We start from the raw sequence: 15170 nt of genomic DNA, 5'->3' as shown, positions 1-15170 counted from the left end.
ATAAATTTTAGTTTTCGAGATATAATTTTTTTAAAAAGTCACTTTTTTTACCCACAAGACCCCTTAAAAAAATGTTTGGAAGAATATGTTTGATGGCCAAGATGCATACATATATTTAGAAGGAAAGTTCCTGATTTCTGTAGTATAATACATAATACCGAAGAGGAAGTAGCCCTAAGCGCCGGACTCCACTTGCGATTTGTAGTTGTGAAGATTGAACACATTCTTTCAAATAGAAGTCAATCCATGATTATTTAGTCACAAATGGATTGACTTGTATTTGAAACAATGTGTTCAATCTTCCTGATTACAAATCGCAAGTGGAGTGCGGCGGTAATAACACCAAAATATTCCATATAGGTCCATAGAAGGTACACAGACATTGAAAAATTCCTGGAATATCCCCGAAAACATGTTCCCTGAGAACATCCCAGGAAAATCCTGTGTCAGCAAACATTACCTGAGTGTTTAAACATTACCTGAATGTCTTATTGGAACATTCCATGAATGTCCACGAATGTTCTCTGGACATTCAAAATATATTTTATAGACATTCCCTGGATATACCAGAAATACAGTGATGAGCGCTCTAATAACCGGCAAAATAGCACAAAAGATGTATTAAGTAGTGAGATAAAAAGACATGAAACTAGTCGAGCTGGGAAATTTAGCGATATTAACTTATACATTTAGATTGTATTGATTGTGTACCACCTTCAGACGAGTTTGGAAACTACCACTGTCACATGTGACAGTTTTAGTTGACATACTCCTCCGATATGTGTAAAGGTGGGATCAATATAACGTAAATTTAAAGGTTAATTTCGCTAAATTTCCCAGCTCGACTAGTTTCATTTCTTTTTATCTCACAACTAAATATTTTGCCGGTTATTAGGGCACTCATCACTGTACATCCTTGCTGATGTGACAATACCTCCTATCTGTTTTTTCATGAGTTTTGTATGAGAGATGGAAAAACATGTTTTAAGGTCACCTCCTGTGTTCATATGTAAGTTTTGACTTGTTTTGTAGTTCATAGATAGTTTAATTTACTACAAAACAAGTCAAAAAATATCATATGAAAACAGGAGGTGACCCTAAGACAAGTTTTTAGTCTCTCTTACAAAACTCATGAAAAAACAGATAGGATGTATTATTACATCACTGACGATATGTGGCCATACCAAATAATACATCCTTGATAAATATAAACATTTTTATTGAACAAAATCTTTTCATACATTTTTTTAATGCAATTTACTGATATTCCTAAATATTTCAAAAAAATGTGTCACATTTGCTTTGTAAACCTTTCTTTTGCCTTTCGTAGCCACATATTCCGTTTCCTTCCTGGTTTTTTTGTAGACCACTTCTCTCAGCTGATTCTAAAAAAAATAAAATAAATGGTAATTTTTCTATCCTTTACAATTAACAATCAGAAGAAATATTATTTACAGATAATGATATGTATAATAATAATAGGTGTGTTCTAGCATCAGTTTGAAACCATCAGCGAATAGTGGACCAGCGCGAGTAGAGGGGATCGCACTGGTGACTGTATTATGTTCTTTTACTGACCAACTGTTTGCTGATGGTTTTTGACTAGTTTGACCGTTTGCTAGAACAAACCTAATAATAATGAATATTTTGTATTTTGACAATGACATCTGATGTGGAAGTCAAAACATTAATAAAATTATTTTTTCAAGTTAACTTTCACATGCGCGTCTTAAAATTTAATACTTATATCATAAATAACTATTAAAACTATCTTAAGAGGAAACAGTATAGATCAACAGGTAGCGAAAATGTGTTCCAAGATTGCGGCTGTAATTTTGAATATTTTTTCAAGATATTTGGCACACATATTCGTAATATAATAAAGAATGGCGGTACAGAGCCCAATTTGAAAAATATATTAATATGTGGAAATTACTCTGTAATTAAATACAATATAAAAAAAAACGAGCTTGTACCGCCATTAAGAAGAACAAAAAAATACACTTTTTTCAAATACAACTTTTTTATCCGATTTTGTGTTATTTTGGAACTACTAAAATTTTTTATTTCATTAGTAGTTCCAAAATTACACAAAATCTAGGCATCGGATAAAAAAGTTTATTTGAAGAAAGTGTATTTTTTTGTTCTTCTTAATGGCGGTACAGGCTCATTTTTTAAATATTGTATAATTACAGAGTAATTTCCACATATTAATATATTTTTCAAATTGGGCTCTGTACCGCCATTCTTTTTTATTTTACGAATACGTGTGCCAAATGCCTCGAAAAAATATTCAAAATTACAGTGACAATCTTGGAACACGTTTAGGCTACCTGTTTATCGCTACTGTATTACCTTAAAACATTGCAATTTGCTAAACCAGTATATTTTACTCTACTACTACTCTACTAGCTACCTCATTTTCCACTGTTTCTAAAGACTTGTTTACATGGGTAGAGTTTTGAGGAGAGTAGAGTAGTGGTAGTACTCTACCAAAAATGGCTTGATACCATTCACGTGAGGAGAGTACAAGTATAGTACTGATGCTAGTATAGTGAAACCGATTTTTGTATTTTTAAACACTCTTGATTATAAGTGCACCTTAAATTCTTAATTTTTTGCTTAAGCTTGTTTACTCCAAAGCCCCCTTTGCCATTCTTTCGACGATTTCATCCTCCGCAGCCTGCTGCAAACTTTTATTTCTGTAGTATACACTACCTAAATTCCATAAACACTGGTATTCGCCGTATTATAGCTCTACAAGTTTTAAAGTTTCATCTTCGGTGAACTTCATTTTCACTATTTACACAAAACACAATTCCAGCCAGAATGACAGCGCCCCCATGTACTCTCCTACCTACTCTATTCTGCCATAATTGAGCGTGTTCCATGGGTAGAGTGTGCAGCCAAGTAGACATTTTGGCAGTAGTGGTGGTCATAGAGTAGTTACTTTGCCATAGGTTGCTAGTCACTCTACTTTAACTCCAACTATACACTCTACCAGCTATTCTACTGTGCTGAGCATTTTTACAGGTAGAGTTACTCTACTCTATCAAGTACTTGCATCATTACTCTACCCGTGTAAACAAGTCTTAAATCTACTGAATGAAAATCTACTTAATCTTAATCTACTCTTAATGAAAAATGTCTAAAATCATTTACCCATCTAGTATTATTGTAGAATTTAAGACAGTCCAGTGCCTTATAAATAATTTCAATATGAATATTTTTCCCTTTAATTCTCCTTTGATACCACTCCATTTTAGATTTTGGGGAACTTATTTCATTGTGTTTATAGACCATATTTATTGAAGGAACCCAATCTGGAGATTGTTATTATCTATTAAGTCGGCTGGTTTTCCTATAAGATTAAAATGTTAACATCTTCAAAAATCGTTACTGTTGTAATTGTAACTTACCAGATATAAAATGATTACAGCAGACAGGACAGGAAAATTTTCATTTCGCTAGTAAAACCTGTACATTGTATTGCATTTAACCATTGTTGTATCTCAGATACCTTATTTAGTTCAGTTTAAAAGTGAACTTTATCTTGACTTTATCACATTTCACACTTCAAAACACAACACCAATGAAGCATATTATCTTTCTAAATTAATACTTCCAGAGAAAATGTTAAATTAATCTTTGTACAACACAAAATTACAAAGAAATACAACTAAAATTATCTAAAACTCATTAAGAACAGATAGAATAAGATTTATCTTTTACACCCAGTAGCCATATTGACATATTGATTTAATTTTGAAAACGATTATATTTAAATTTGGTAAATATAACTCCGTACGACCACGCAACTTGAAACACAAGTACGCAAACACGGTTGCGTGAAGCGTGGCTCGCAATCGTGAAATTTACGAGACTTGCTCGACCTGTAGATTCTTGTCAGTTGTATCGGTATTGAATGGGATGTGCGATATATTAATGAGCTTTTAAGCTTCGAAAATGCGTATTATCGCATTTTTCAGATTTTAAATCGCCCCTAACTCGAAAACTATCAACTTTTGAGAAAAATGACAAGATACCTTTCTTTCCAATTTCTGGCCAAAAATTTCGCCCTCAGATTTCCTTCCGCAAAGAAACCGAAACATAATTTTCTTTCAGACGGGAGCGGCCTCACAACATGGACTAAATGTTTCTTGCTATTAACATTGTTATTAGGCGTTGATAAAATTACTGTTTAAACAATTTGGCATCATAGCCAATTGAGCCGATGGGTGTAACGATAAAAAAGTGTTCAGGTTTCTACATATTACTGAGTCATCATGTAGAAATCTACAATTAAGTTGAAAATGTTACCACAATGGCATGCTACAGTAGAGCCATCTCTAGGATCAGAAACAAATTAATTGACGGTTCATATCAACCTTAATCTACGATTTTTTTTGTAATTTCGTCTGATTATTATTATTATGTAGGATTAAATACAGATTATAGAAACACCTAGTAGTCCAGTAAATGAACGGGAAATACGGCGATACCGTGTAATTTTCAGGATCAACTCCGAATTGCATGAAAATTTGGACTGCTTGTGCCGTTGGTTGCTTTTACTCGGGGGTAACAGTTACCCCTAGTTGGGGGTGAAAAACCCCGCGTTTAAAATAAGTCCGGAGATGGATAAATTGACTAATTTTAAGCAATCTTAGTTCTATAAAATTTTAACCTAGTTAATACTTTTCGAGTTATTTACGATTGAAAATGTTTATTTTTCGACAAAAAATCACGTTTTCATGCTATTTTCACAAATAACTCAAAAAGTAAGTATTTGATCGAAAAAAATATTCTTAGCAAAAATGTAGCATAATATAAAAAAATTAAAAAATTTTGAACTCGTAACGTCTATAGACCTGCAAAAGCAAAGTTGTAGCTCATGAAAAATACGTTCTTATTCGTCAAATTCCAAATCAAATATTTCAACGTGAAATAACCAAGAAATGAAGCACTTTTTTCGGGAAAAATCAATTAAAACTTTTTTAATAAAGCTTTATTTTTATGTTTTAAAAAAGTTTCTAGCATCAAAACCAAGAGAGTTATGCTAAAAATCAAGTTGACTCGTTTTTTTGGTAAAAAAAATCCTGAAAATCTCTCTCTACTTAGCACCCCAAATGAAATTAATCGTTACCGCTTTGCAAACAATTTACTTTACTTATGTATTTTTTACATGATTGAAAGGGCCTGAACGAGTCACTAATCACGAGTGTATGGAAAATATGAACAGCCATATTTTAACCAATTTTTGTCTTACAGAAAAACAAAGTGAATCTATCATATTTATAAAAGCAAAACCTACCTACTTTTTACTCCTTGAGATTTTTAGTATTCCTAATACTTTTTAAGTTATTTTGAAAAAGGGCATTTTTCAATATTTTAGGAAAAATTTTTTTACTATAAAACAAATTTTTTTCAAAAACTAAGCACTCCCAACCGGTATATCTTACAGATCGTATAAACAATACACATATAAATAGGGGGAGATTTTCACGATTTTGTTTACCAAAAAAGGAGCCAACTTTATTTTGAGCGTAACTCGCTTAGTTTTAATGCTAGAGACTTTTATATAAAACAAAATTAAAGATTATTTTATGCCTGGTTGCACCAACAGATCTTAAGCTCTAGCTTAGCTAAGCTCTGCTTATAGATAGGACCACCGGAAGTATCACTTACGTTGCACCATAATTTTGGATTCTTACATTGTTATCAAGTATATCTGTTATTATATTATGATATTCCTAGTATATTTTATTGTAATTATATTAGATTAATTCTTATGATATTCTCGGCTTAAGCCTAAGATCTGTTGGTGCAACCAGCATTAAAGACTTTAAAAAAATTTAATAGGGTTTGCCCGAAAATTGCTTAATTTTTTGGTTATTTCAAGTTGAAAAATTCGATTTGGAATTTGACGAATAGGAATGTATTTTTGATGAGCTACAACTTTGCTTTTACTGGTTTTATAGACTTTCTGAACATACATTTTTTTTGCTTTTTTAAAAGCTACATTTTGGCTAAGAATATTTTTTCGATAAAATTACTCGAAAAATATTGACTTAGTTTAAAAATTAGATAGAAAAAAAGTTCTTTAGAGTCAGTCAGTTGATCCATTTTGGGACTTATGTACTTTAAACGCTCGTTTTTACCCCCGAAAAGGGGTAACTGTAACTGTCACCCCCCAAGTAAAAGCATTCAACGGTACAAGTTCAACTTTGATGTAGACAGTAAGATGAACCTAAAACCAGATTTTCATGCAATTCGGAGTTGACTCTGAAAATTACACTCCAAAGCGGTCATTTACTGGGCTATTGTTGTTTATTTGTCCCGATCTACAGCCCTGAATCCCGCTTTGTTTTTGCTTATGTACCGATTAAAACCAAATCGGACCTGGCAACCCACCTCCAGGGGTGGAGTGGAGGGTCGTATTTGATGTTATTCAATAGGTTCTTGAAAAATATTAAATACGTATTTTTTGGTTTTTTATTTGGAAGTGTATTTCTCGAGATATTAGACCGTTTCTATAATTTACATATGGTATCACGATAAATCGTTTTTTCCGATTATAGCGCCATCTATCCATAATTCGAAAAAATGTCTCGAATAAAAGTTGCTTATTTTTATGTAAGCAATCCAAATCTGCAATAACAAATGGGAGTTTCCATTTAAGATTTTAAAGTTACCCCCACCTTACCTCCAGGAGGTGGAGTGGGGGGTCGTGTTTAGTGTCGTTCGATAGATTTTTGAAAAATATTGAAAACGTATTTTTCAGTTTTTCGCTCCAATCTTCATTTCACGAATTATTCGATCGTCCCGCGAATTATTGCGACTCAGGCGACGAATTCCATCCTGGACACCTGGTACCTCGGAGACCATCGCCGTCATGAAATTCGTGTTCAGTGACCTCCAAAACGCCCAAGTATAAAAATTGAACTTATTTCCGTCAATATTTCCTGAGTTCTAAATTTTTCATTTTCCATCTCTTCGAGATGCACTTTGAAAATGCATTTTCTTATGCACAAAAATGTTTGCCGGAGATCAATTTAGTTCACAAAATTGCCTGACACTCTCTCGAATCGAGTGCAAAAAGTTGCATGACGATTCATCTTACTGCACAAAATTCCTAGGTTTTGGGCTTTTTAGTGCTTCGTTGCTTCGCTTATTTTTAGAGATTCGTTTGGTATTTTCGTCTCTGATGACTGGACTAAACAGTTTTCAATAAAATTATATTAATTTTGTAGGTAATGGACAAGATTTAAATTGCGTAGTGTCTAGCCTAACGCAATTAATACTCGATCCGTATTTCCGAACGAAATTTGGCTTCCAGTCCCTCATCCAGAAAGAATGGGTCGCATTAGGACACCCATTCGCTAATAGACTCGGTCACATTTTATGTAAAGAAATAGAACCTTCGCCCATATTTCTATTATTTCTAGACTGTGTCTGGCAGCTTTTGCAACAGTTTCCACAAGCTTTCCAGATAAGTGAAACTTATCTAACGACGCTTTGGGATTCAGCACACATTTCTATATTTGATACGTTTTTGTTCAATAGCCCTCATGATAGATTTATGGCCGAAACGGTAAGTCTGAGATTTTATATTTATTATTACATATTATATCCAAAAAGCTATTTTAACCAAAAACGATAAAATCCTTTATAAAAGGTATATTTGTTAAAATCCCTAAAAAGGGCTACATCACAGAACAGAACTAGTTTTCGATCGGATGACCGATCATCAGTATTTACCTAAAATGTGTATAACTGGATAAGAGCATGTTAGATTCACGTGAGTATAACCTATAACTTTTTAAAACCGTAGTCAAAATTTTAAATACTTTGCACTATCTTATCAGGTTATACACATTTTAGGTAAACACTGATGATGATCGGTCATCCGATCGAAAACTAGTTCTGTTCCGTGATGTAGCCCTTTTTAGGGATTTTAACAAATATACCTTTTATAAAGGATTTTATCGTTTTTGTAATATATGGTATACAGCCAACTACAGGAAAACTTTTTCCTCATAGACTTTTTTAACCACTTAATGCTTTTTCTCGTGTCTAATACGGAGCGGCTTGCCGGCAAATTAGGGACTTGCCCGTGTCTCACCGTTCGACCGTGGTACAACGCCATTCAACGTTTTATGGCCGTTTTTGACCATTTCATGACGGATTTATTGCTATTTTCTACCAAGTAAAGGCGAGAACGAATTAGAGAATCGTGATCGCGAATCATCGCGATCAGACAGTCCCAGTCTCGTACTTAAGTATTCGCACTTGGCAGTCGCGTACTCATCGCACTCTACGTAGAAGTTCATAGTTTTTCGATAACCACAGTGTGGAAAGAAAAATGGCTTGTGAGGATTTGTAAGAATTGTTTTTCTTGACTGCCATAGAACAAGAAGTAAGGAAAATTAAAAACCCAAGAACAAATACTTTTTTGTCTCCTTTATAGTCAAATTTTTCAACAAATCTCTTACGAATTTTATGTATAGTGAATGAGCACTTGTTTTTCGGTTATAATATAACTGATTTTTTTATTTTTGCCCTTACTATAATAGGGAACTTGCACATTTTTTTATTACATAATAATGTTCAGTTTTGCTTAAAAATAAGAAAATTTCACGCCTCAAAAATTCATAATAACTTAGAAGTACAAATTTAAAATCTTCTGTGTATTTAAACCATTTCAAACGACCCAAAATTCATTATATTTTATAATGACATTTATCGTATGTCATTGTAATATTAATATATACCAGTTTATATAAAACATTCAAATATTAGTCAGAAATAGCAACTATCAAAATATTTATAAAACTGAGTGTCAAATGAATGCCAAAACTAGTGAATTAATGGCGAGGACTTCAAATCCTATAATGATATGACGTCACGACGAATGAGGCCGCGTTTTAGGTTGCCTGCTATAATTTGAATTTTCTCTCTATTTTAATCGTCTTTAGGGGTCAAACGAAAGACAAAAAAACTTTTTTTCTTTGATATATGTTTTAAATTATGTTCTGTTGTGATTTATAGCATGTTTTTCGAATTTAAAATTTTTTGCAAGTTCCCTATTCTACGCACCAACTAGTATGTTTTTGTTTTTAATTATGAATAAATAATAAATTGTCTATTTAATTTTTTTAAATTATTTCACATGCATTTTTTGCTTTAGTTAGTTGATTTCTATCAATTATTGTAAATTTTTAACCAATTTGATCATAACATTTCTTTTAGGATACAAAAAAAATTAAACTGATATCATATTTTTATTTATAGGGATCTTTAATTTTAAGAAGTGTTTGGGATTGGAGGGAGCAATTCGCGGATAAAGACATCATACTCTTTTGCAATCCCTTATACGATGACAGCTTCCGTGAGCCTATTAAACCCAATACAGGTCTATCTTCTATGGAAATATGGTTACAGTGTTATTTTAGGTTTGTAATATCTGCATTTAAATTCTTAACTTTTTACTTTCTCAATGCCTATCTACCAAGGTCACCATGACAAGGCATGACAAAGTATTACTTTAACAACAAAATAACATTATAGTATTGCTTTAGAGCAGAAATACCATTACCCATCTACAATTAAAACAATATCAACCGACAGTCTGACAGAGGAGAACAGAGATACAAGTGCACTTGTATCTCTTGTCTTCCAAGCTCTACCCATCCTTGGTTTGGAGATTAAGTATTTTATCGCTAAAAATGAGTTCTTATTGGACTCATCAATAAGATTTACTTACCTCCAAATAGAATGATAAATTTCTAGTTTAGCAACACAGTCATCTTAATATTTGAAAAAATGCCACTTATACCCCTTTACTTCTAGAGGGAGATGTATTATTCCTTCTTCTTCTCGTTGTCCTTATGCCCTATAAGAGCGTCGGACGTTGGTATCACCTATCCATCTTTTACCCATTTCTTCCACGCCTTCCGGTCTCCTGCCATTTCCTTTATCTGTTGCACTGTTTTCCCTCTTTCTCCCGATTTCCTCGATTTGTTTCATCCACCCCTTTCTAGTTCTGCCCCTTCTTCTTTTCCCATGTCTTTTGGCATCTGTCACCTTCTTTACTAGTCTGTTCTAGTTCATCCTAGTTATATGTCCAAACCAATTCAGTTTTCTTTTTTCAATTTTTTTCTCTATTGGTTCCTGACTTAGCACGTTTCTGATGTTTTCGTTCCTTTCCCTGTTCATCTTCGTCTTTCCAGCTATTTTTCCCAGCTGCTTCATTTCTGCTTCATTTATGGCATGTTCATGTCTTTTATTTGTGACCCATGTCTCGCTTGCATATAGAAGAGTTGGTACTGTGATTGTATTATATACATGTATTTTTGTTTCCTGGCTGATTTCCCCTTTTTCCCAGTATCGTATTATTAATCGCATAATATATTTTCGTAGCTTTCTTTGTCCTATTTGCAATTTCTAGGTCTAGCTTTCCGTCATTGGATATCATCGTGCCCAGGTACTCGTAGGCCGTCACCCTCTCCAATTCTTGTTCTTTACAGAGCACTCGTGTTTCGCCTGCAATCTCCTGCTCCTGCTGACCTATTTTCATCTTCTTGCATTTGCTGATGTTTATTTCTAATTTCATTTTCTCTATTTCCTCAGTCCATACATCAGTTAGTCGCTGCATCTTTCTTGGGTTGTCTGCTAAGAGAACGACGTCGTCAGCATACAGTAATCCTTCTATCATAACTGGTGTTAGGTGCGTGTAGCCTATTCTTGTTTTTAAGTGGTTTGTTCTTCTTTTTACATTTTTAAATAATTTATCTATAATTATGACGAATAGTAGTGGGCTTAGGCTATCTCCCTGTTTTATCCCCTTGTTCATCCTAAATTCTGGTGATCTGCTACCTCCCATTTGCACTTTTCCCACCACTCTGCTGTACGTACTTTTAATTATCTCTAATAGTTTACTCGGTATTCCCAGCTCCTCCACAGTATTCCACAATACTTTCCGGTCTATTGAGTTGAACGCTGCTTTAAGGTCTATGAAGGTCATATAAAATAATGATCGGGGAACAAACATATATTATATGTTTGTTCCCCGATCATTATTTTTTCTTATTATATTTCGTAATATGCTTATGTTGTCAACTGTTTGCCTTTTGGCTCTGAATGCTGCTTGTTCGTCTTTAAGTTTTTCTTCTACCTCTGTTCTTAATCTTCTTTCTGTTATTCTATAAAGCTTGAACACTACTGATGAGAGCATATATCTCTATAGTTTCCACAGGTGGATTCTTCTTCTTTCTTGTGAATTGGGATCAGTAAGTTTTCTTCCCACTCTCTCGGCATTTTGTTTGTTCTCCATGCTTCTCTCATTATTTCCAGCAACTACTTCTTTTTTCTTTCTCTATCCATTTTATCATTTCGGGATCAATTTTATCTGCTCCGCTCGCTTTTCCTATTTTTATTCTACTTATCGCTTCTTCCAATTCTTCTGTACTTATTTCTTCCATTTGGTTTTCGTCTGCTGCTGTCTGTTCTATGGTTCCCTCTGTCTCTATTTCTTCACTTTCCTCGCCCATATATTTCTCTTCATAATACTCTCTCCACACCTCTAGTATCTCTGTTGTATTTGTCTTTAGTTTGTTGTGTTTGTCTTTTACTCCTCTGAGTTCTTTTCTTTTCTTTCCTTTTAGACTCCTTACTTTATTCCAGAAGCATCTGTTGTTGTCTCTGTAATTTTGGTTTAGTGATTCACCGAACTTCTTCCAACTCTCTTTTTTTCCTTTTCTTACTAGTTCTTTCACTATATTTCTGTGTTTGTGGTATTCTTTTTTATCTTGTTCCTCTCTTGTACTATTGTATTTTTTCCATGCCTTTTTCTTTTTCCTCACTTCTTCCTGTATATCTGCATTCCACCATTCCGTCTTTTTGTTTAATTTTCTGACTGTTAGATTTCCGCATATCTTTTCTGCCTTCTTCATTATTACTTCTTTAAATTTTTCCTATTTTTCCTCCATATCCATTTCTACTTTCTTTCTCTACTCCATTTTGAATTCCTTATCAGTTTCTTCTTGATATCTCCTTTTCTTTTGTTCATCTTTTAGCTTTTTTATTGCTATTCTGCTGTATTCTATCTGTTCTTGTTGTACCGGTTTTCGCCATGTCTCTGCCATTGCCAGTCTGTGATGAGTTCCGATCTCTGCTCTCTGTTCTGTCCAGACTTGTTTTATATTTTGTTTCATTTCTTGCGTGTAGACTACGCAATCTATTATGCTTTTTGCATCTCTGCCTTCTGCTACAAATGTATACTTATCTTGTAGTACTTGCTGTAAACGAGTTTCCTATTAATAGGTCGTTATTCTGCAGAATCTGATCATTTTAATTCCATTTCTGTTTAGTATCTCTTCACCATGTCTTCCCATGCACCCAAGTCCTTTGTTTTTATCTTTCCCTATCCTTGCGTTACAATCTCCCATTATCAATATTCTTTCACATTTTTCTCTTATCTCATCGAAGGTATTTTGTAGTTCATTGTAGAAATCTTCCATTTTTTCTTCTTCTGTTCCTTCTGTTGCTGCATATGTTTACACTATGTACCATTACTCTTCCATTTCTATTTTTATATACATTATTCTCGACGATATAGGTTTGAAATCTGATATTCTTTTTTCTATTGTCTCTGTGACTATATGTTTTCTCAGAGATACCCCTAACATAGCCCGTTTGATCACCCTCTGTGTCGTTCTAAATCTATTGGCTGATACCTCTGTAAGTTTCATGATCTTCATTCCATAGGTCATAACGGGCAGAATACAACTGCCCAAACAGATTTATTGGTATTTTTTTGTTTTCAACACATCACCGAGTCTTTTTACCTACCACCTATACGAGTCTTTTTACCTACCACCTAGGTATACAGGGTGTTTCATTGGGAAACGGAAATACTTTAATGGTTAATAGAGGTCACCGAGACTGTTCTAGATATACTACATTTTTTGCCCTACCTACTTTTATAACCGAGTTACAGGGTGTTTTATCGATTTTGCCCATTTATTTCCTAAGCCATAACTTTAGAACCACCCTGTATATTTTTTTTATATTTGGTACACATATGTCTCATTCAAAACCCAAACTACCAACATGCTAACCAGAAGAAAAATCCAGGTCCGGATTAACAAAAAATTATAAAGTAATTATGACCTTAAAACAACACCCTATATATTCAAATTTTGAAATTCTGTTTGCATATTTCAAAAGAGCAAAAAAAAAACTAAGTTTAACGGTTCGCTTCAATTTTTCGGCCAGACAATTTTATGACTTTAATTTTGAAGTTATATTGAATTTTTAAAGAACTCTGACATTAAAAAGCAGGTATTATTAACTTTTAGTTATACATTATTAAAGTTAATGAATAAATACTGACTTTAAAAATAATCAATACTTATTTACCACATTGGAACAACCCAATTACTAATCACAAAAAATCCAGGTCCGGATTAACAAAAAAAATATAAAGTAATTGTGACCTTGAAACAGTATATTGAAATTTTGAAAATTTGTTTGCGTATTTTAAAAGAGCATAAAAAACTGCGTTAAAAGGTGCATGCCAAATTTTTGCGCAAATATTTAATTACGACAATTTTGAAATCATATTCATAAATTCTGTCAAGGTGACAAGAAGCTGCCAGAAAAATAAAGAACAATCCCAATGTAATTAGAAAATCAATTCGAAATTTTTTAAAACGAGCAAGGAAATGCATCGAACAAAATAGCGGACATTTTGAGCAACTGTTATAGTTCAAATATTTTTAATTTATGTTAAATTGTTGAATTGTTTAAACGATTTTTGTTTATTAGACATAGCTGTTTTTTAATTCTTTACTAAATTATTAAAATATCCCAACTCTCGCAATTCTAATTTTTAATTATGTGCGTACAGCTACAAAATCCAGAGAATCCATGAAGCCAGCGCAGTAAATAAGTGTTAAGTAGTTTTAAAATGTTATTAATTCATTAACATTAAATTATTAAAATTTATTAATACCTGGTTTTTAATCTCAGAGTTCTTTAAAATTTCAATATAATTTCAACATTGACGTATGTAATTAAATAATCTGCGCAAAAAATTAAAATGAACCTTTAATTACAGTTTTTACGCTCTTTTAAAATGCGCAGATAAATTTTCAAAATTTTAATATACAGGGTGTTGGTTCAAGGTCACAATCACTTTATATTATTTTGTTAATCCGGACCTGGATTTTTCTTGTCATTAGTAATGGGGTCGTTCCAATGTGATAAATAATTATTGATTGTTTTTAAAATGAATATTTATTCATTAACTTTAATAATTTATAATTAAAAGTTAATAATACCTGCTTTTTAGTTTCAGAGTTCTTAAAAATTTGAATATAATTTCAAAATTAAAGTCAAAAAATTGTCTGGCCGAAAAATTGAAGCGAACCAATAAACTTAGTTTTTTGTGCTCTTTTCAAATATGCAAACAGATTTTCAAAATTTCAATATACAGGGTGTTGTTTTAAAGTCACAATTACTTTATAATTTTTTGTTAATCCGGACCTGGATTTTTCCAGTGATTAGTATGTCGGTCGTTTGGGTTTTGAATGAGACATACAGGGTGAGTTTTTAGTGCGGGATCGGTCGATAACTCCATTATGGTATAAAATATCGAGAAAAGTTATTAAAAAAATGTAGACAATGATATTTTCCACGCTTGGAAAATATGTCCATTTCTACAGGGTGATCAGTAACTGCGTGGTATATCAAACATATAATTTTTTAAATGGGACACCCTATATATTTTTTCATATTTATATTCCCCTCATAATTCTTGTTCATATAATATATGGTTTTGCATTACTATACAGAGTATTTAACAAGTTATGACCATTTTTATTTCGAAATCACTATGAGATAACACCCTGTATATAAAGAAGTAATTCGTAGACAATAATTTCTTTTATGTAATAACATAAACAATATACTGTAGTTTTTAAATTAAGTCCAATTCACATCATTGACAAATATTTGTGTACAGGGTGAACTACAAAACCAAATTACGATTTTCTGTATTTTTTTAAATGGATCACCCTATATTTTATTTTTCAACATTATTGTATTTAATATACTCTTTCATTTTTATATAGCATGCCCTATATATAAACTGATTACTTTCCGAGATA

The 15170-nt window shown here is 32.7% G+C and overlaps 1 protein-coding gene across 1 annotated transcript in view; it reads left to right on the top strand.

Moving 5' to 3' along the window:
* LOC126890509 (myotubularin-related protein 10-B) overlaps positions 1–15170 on the top strand; it is a 74982-nt gene that overhangs the window by 47253 nt on the left and 12559 nt on the right. Inside the window, exons 7-8 of the mRNA XM_050659506.1 lie at positions 7251–7591; positions 9292–9452. Coding sequence (XP_050515463.1) covers positions 7251–7591; positions 9292–9452 — 502 coding nt within the window. The remainder of the gene's footprint in view (positions 1–7250; positions 7592–9291; positions 9453–15170) is intronic.

The sequence above is a fragment of the Diabrotica virgifera genome, chromosome 8 (assembly GCF_917563875.1).
Source record: "Diabrotica virgifera virgifera chromosome 8, PGI_DIABVI_V3a".
NCBI lineage: Eukaryota > Metazoa > Arthropoda > Insecta > Coleoptera > Chrysomelidae > Diabrotica > Diabrotica virgifera.
This window is presented reverse-complemented; position numbering and strand designations above follow the sequence as displayed.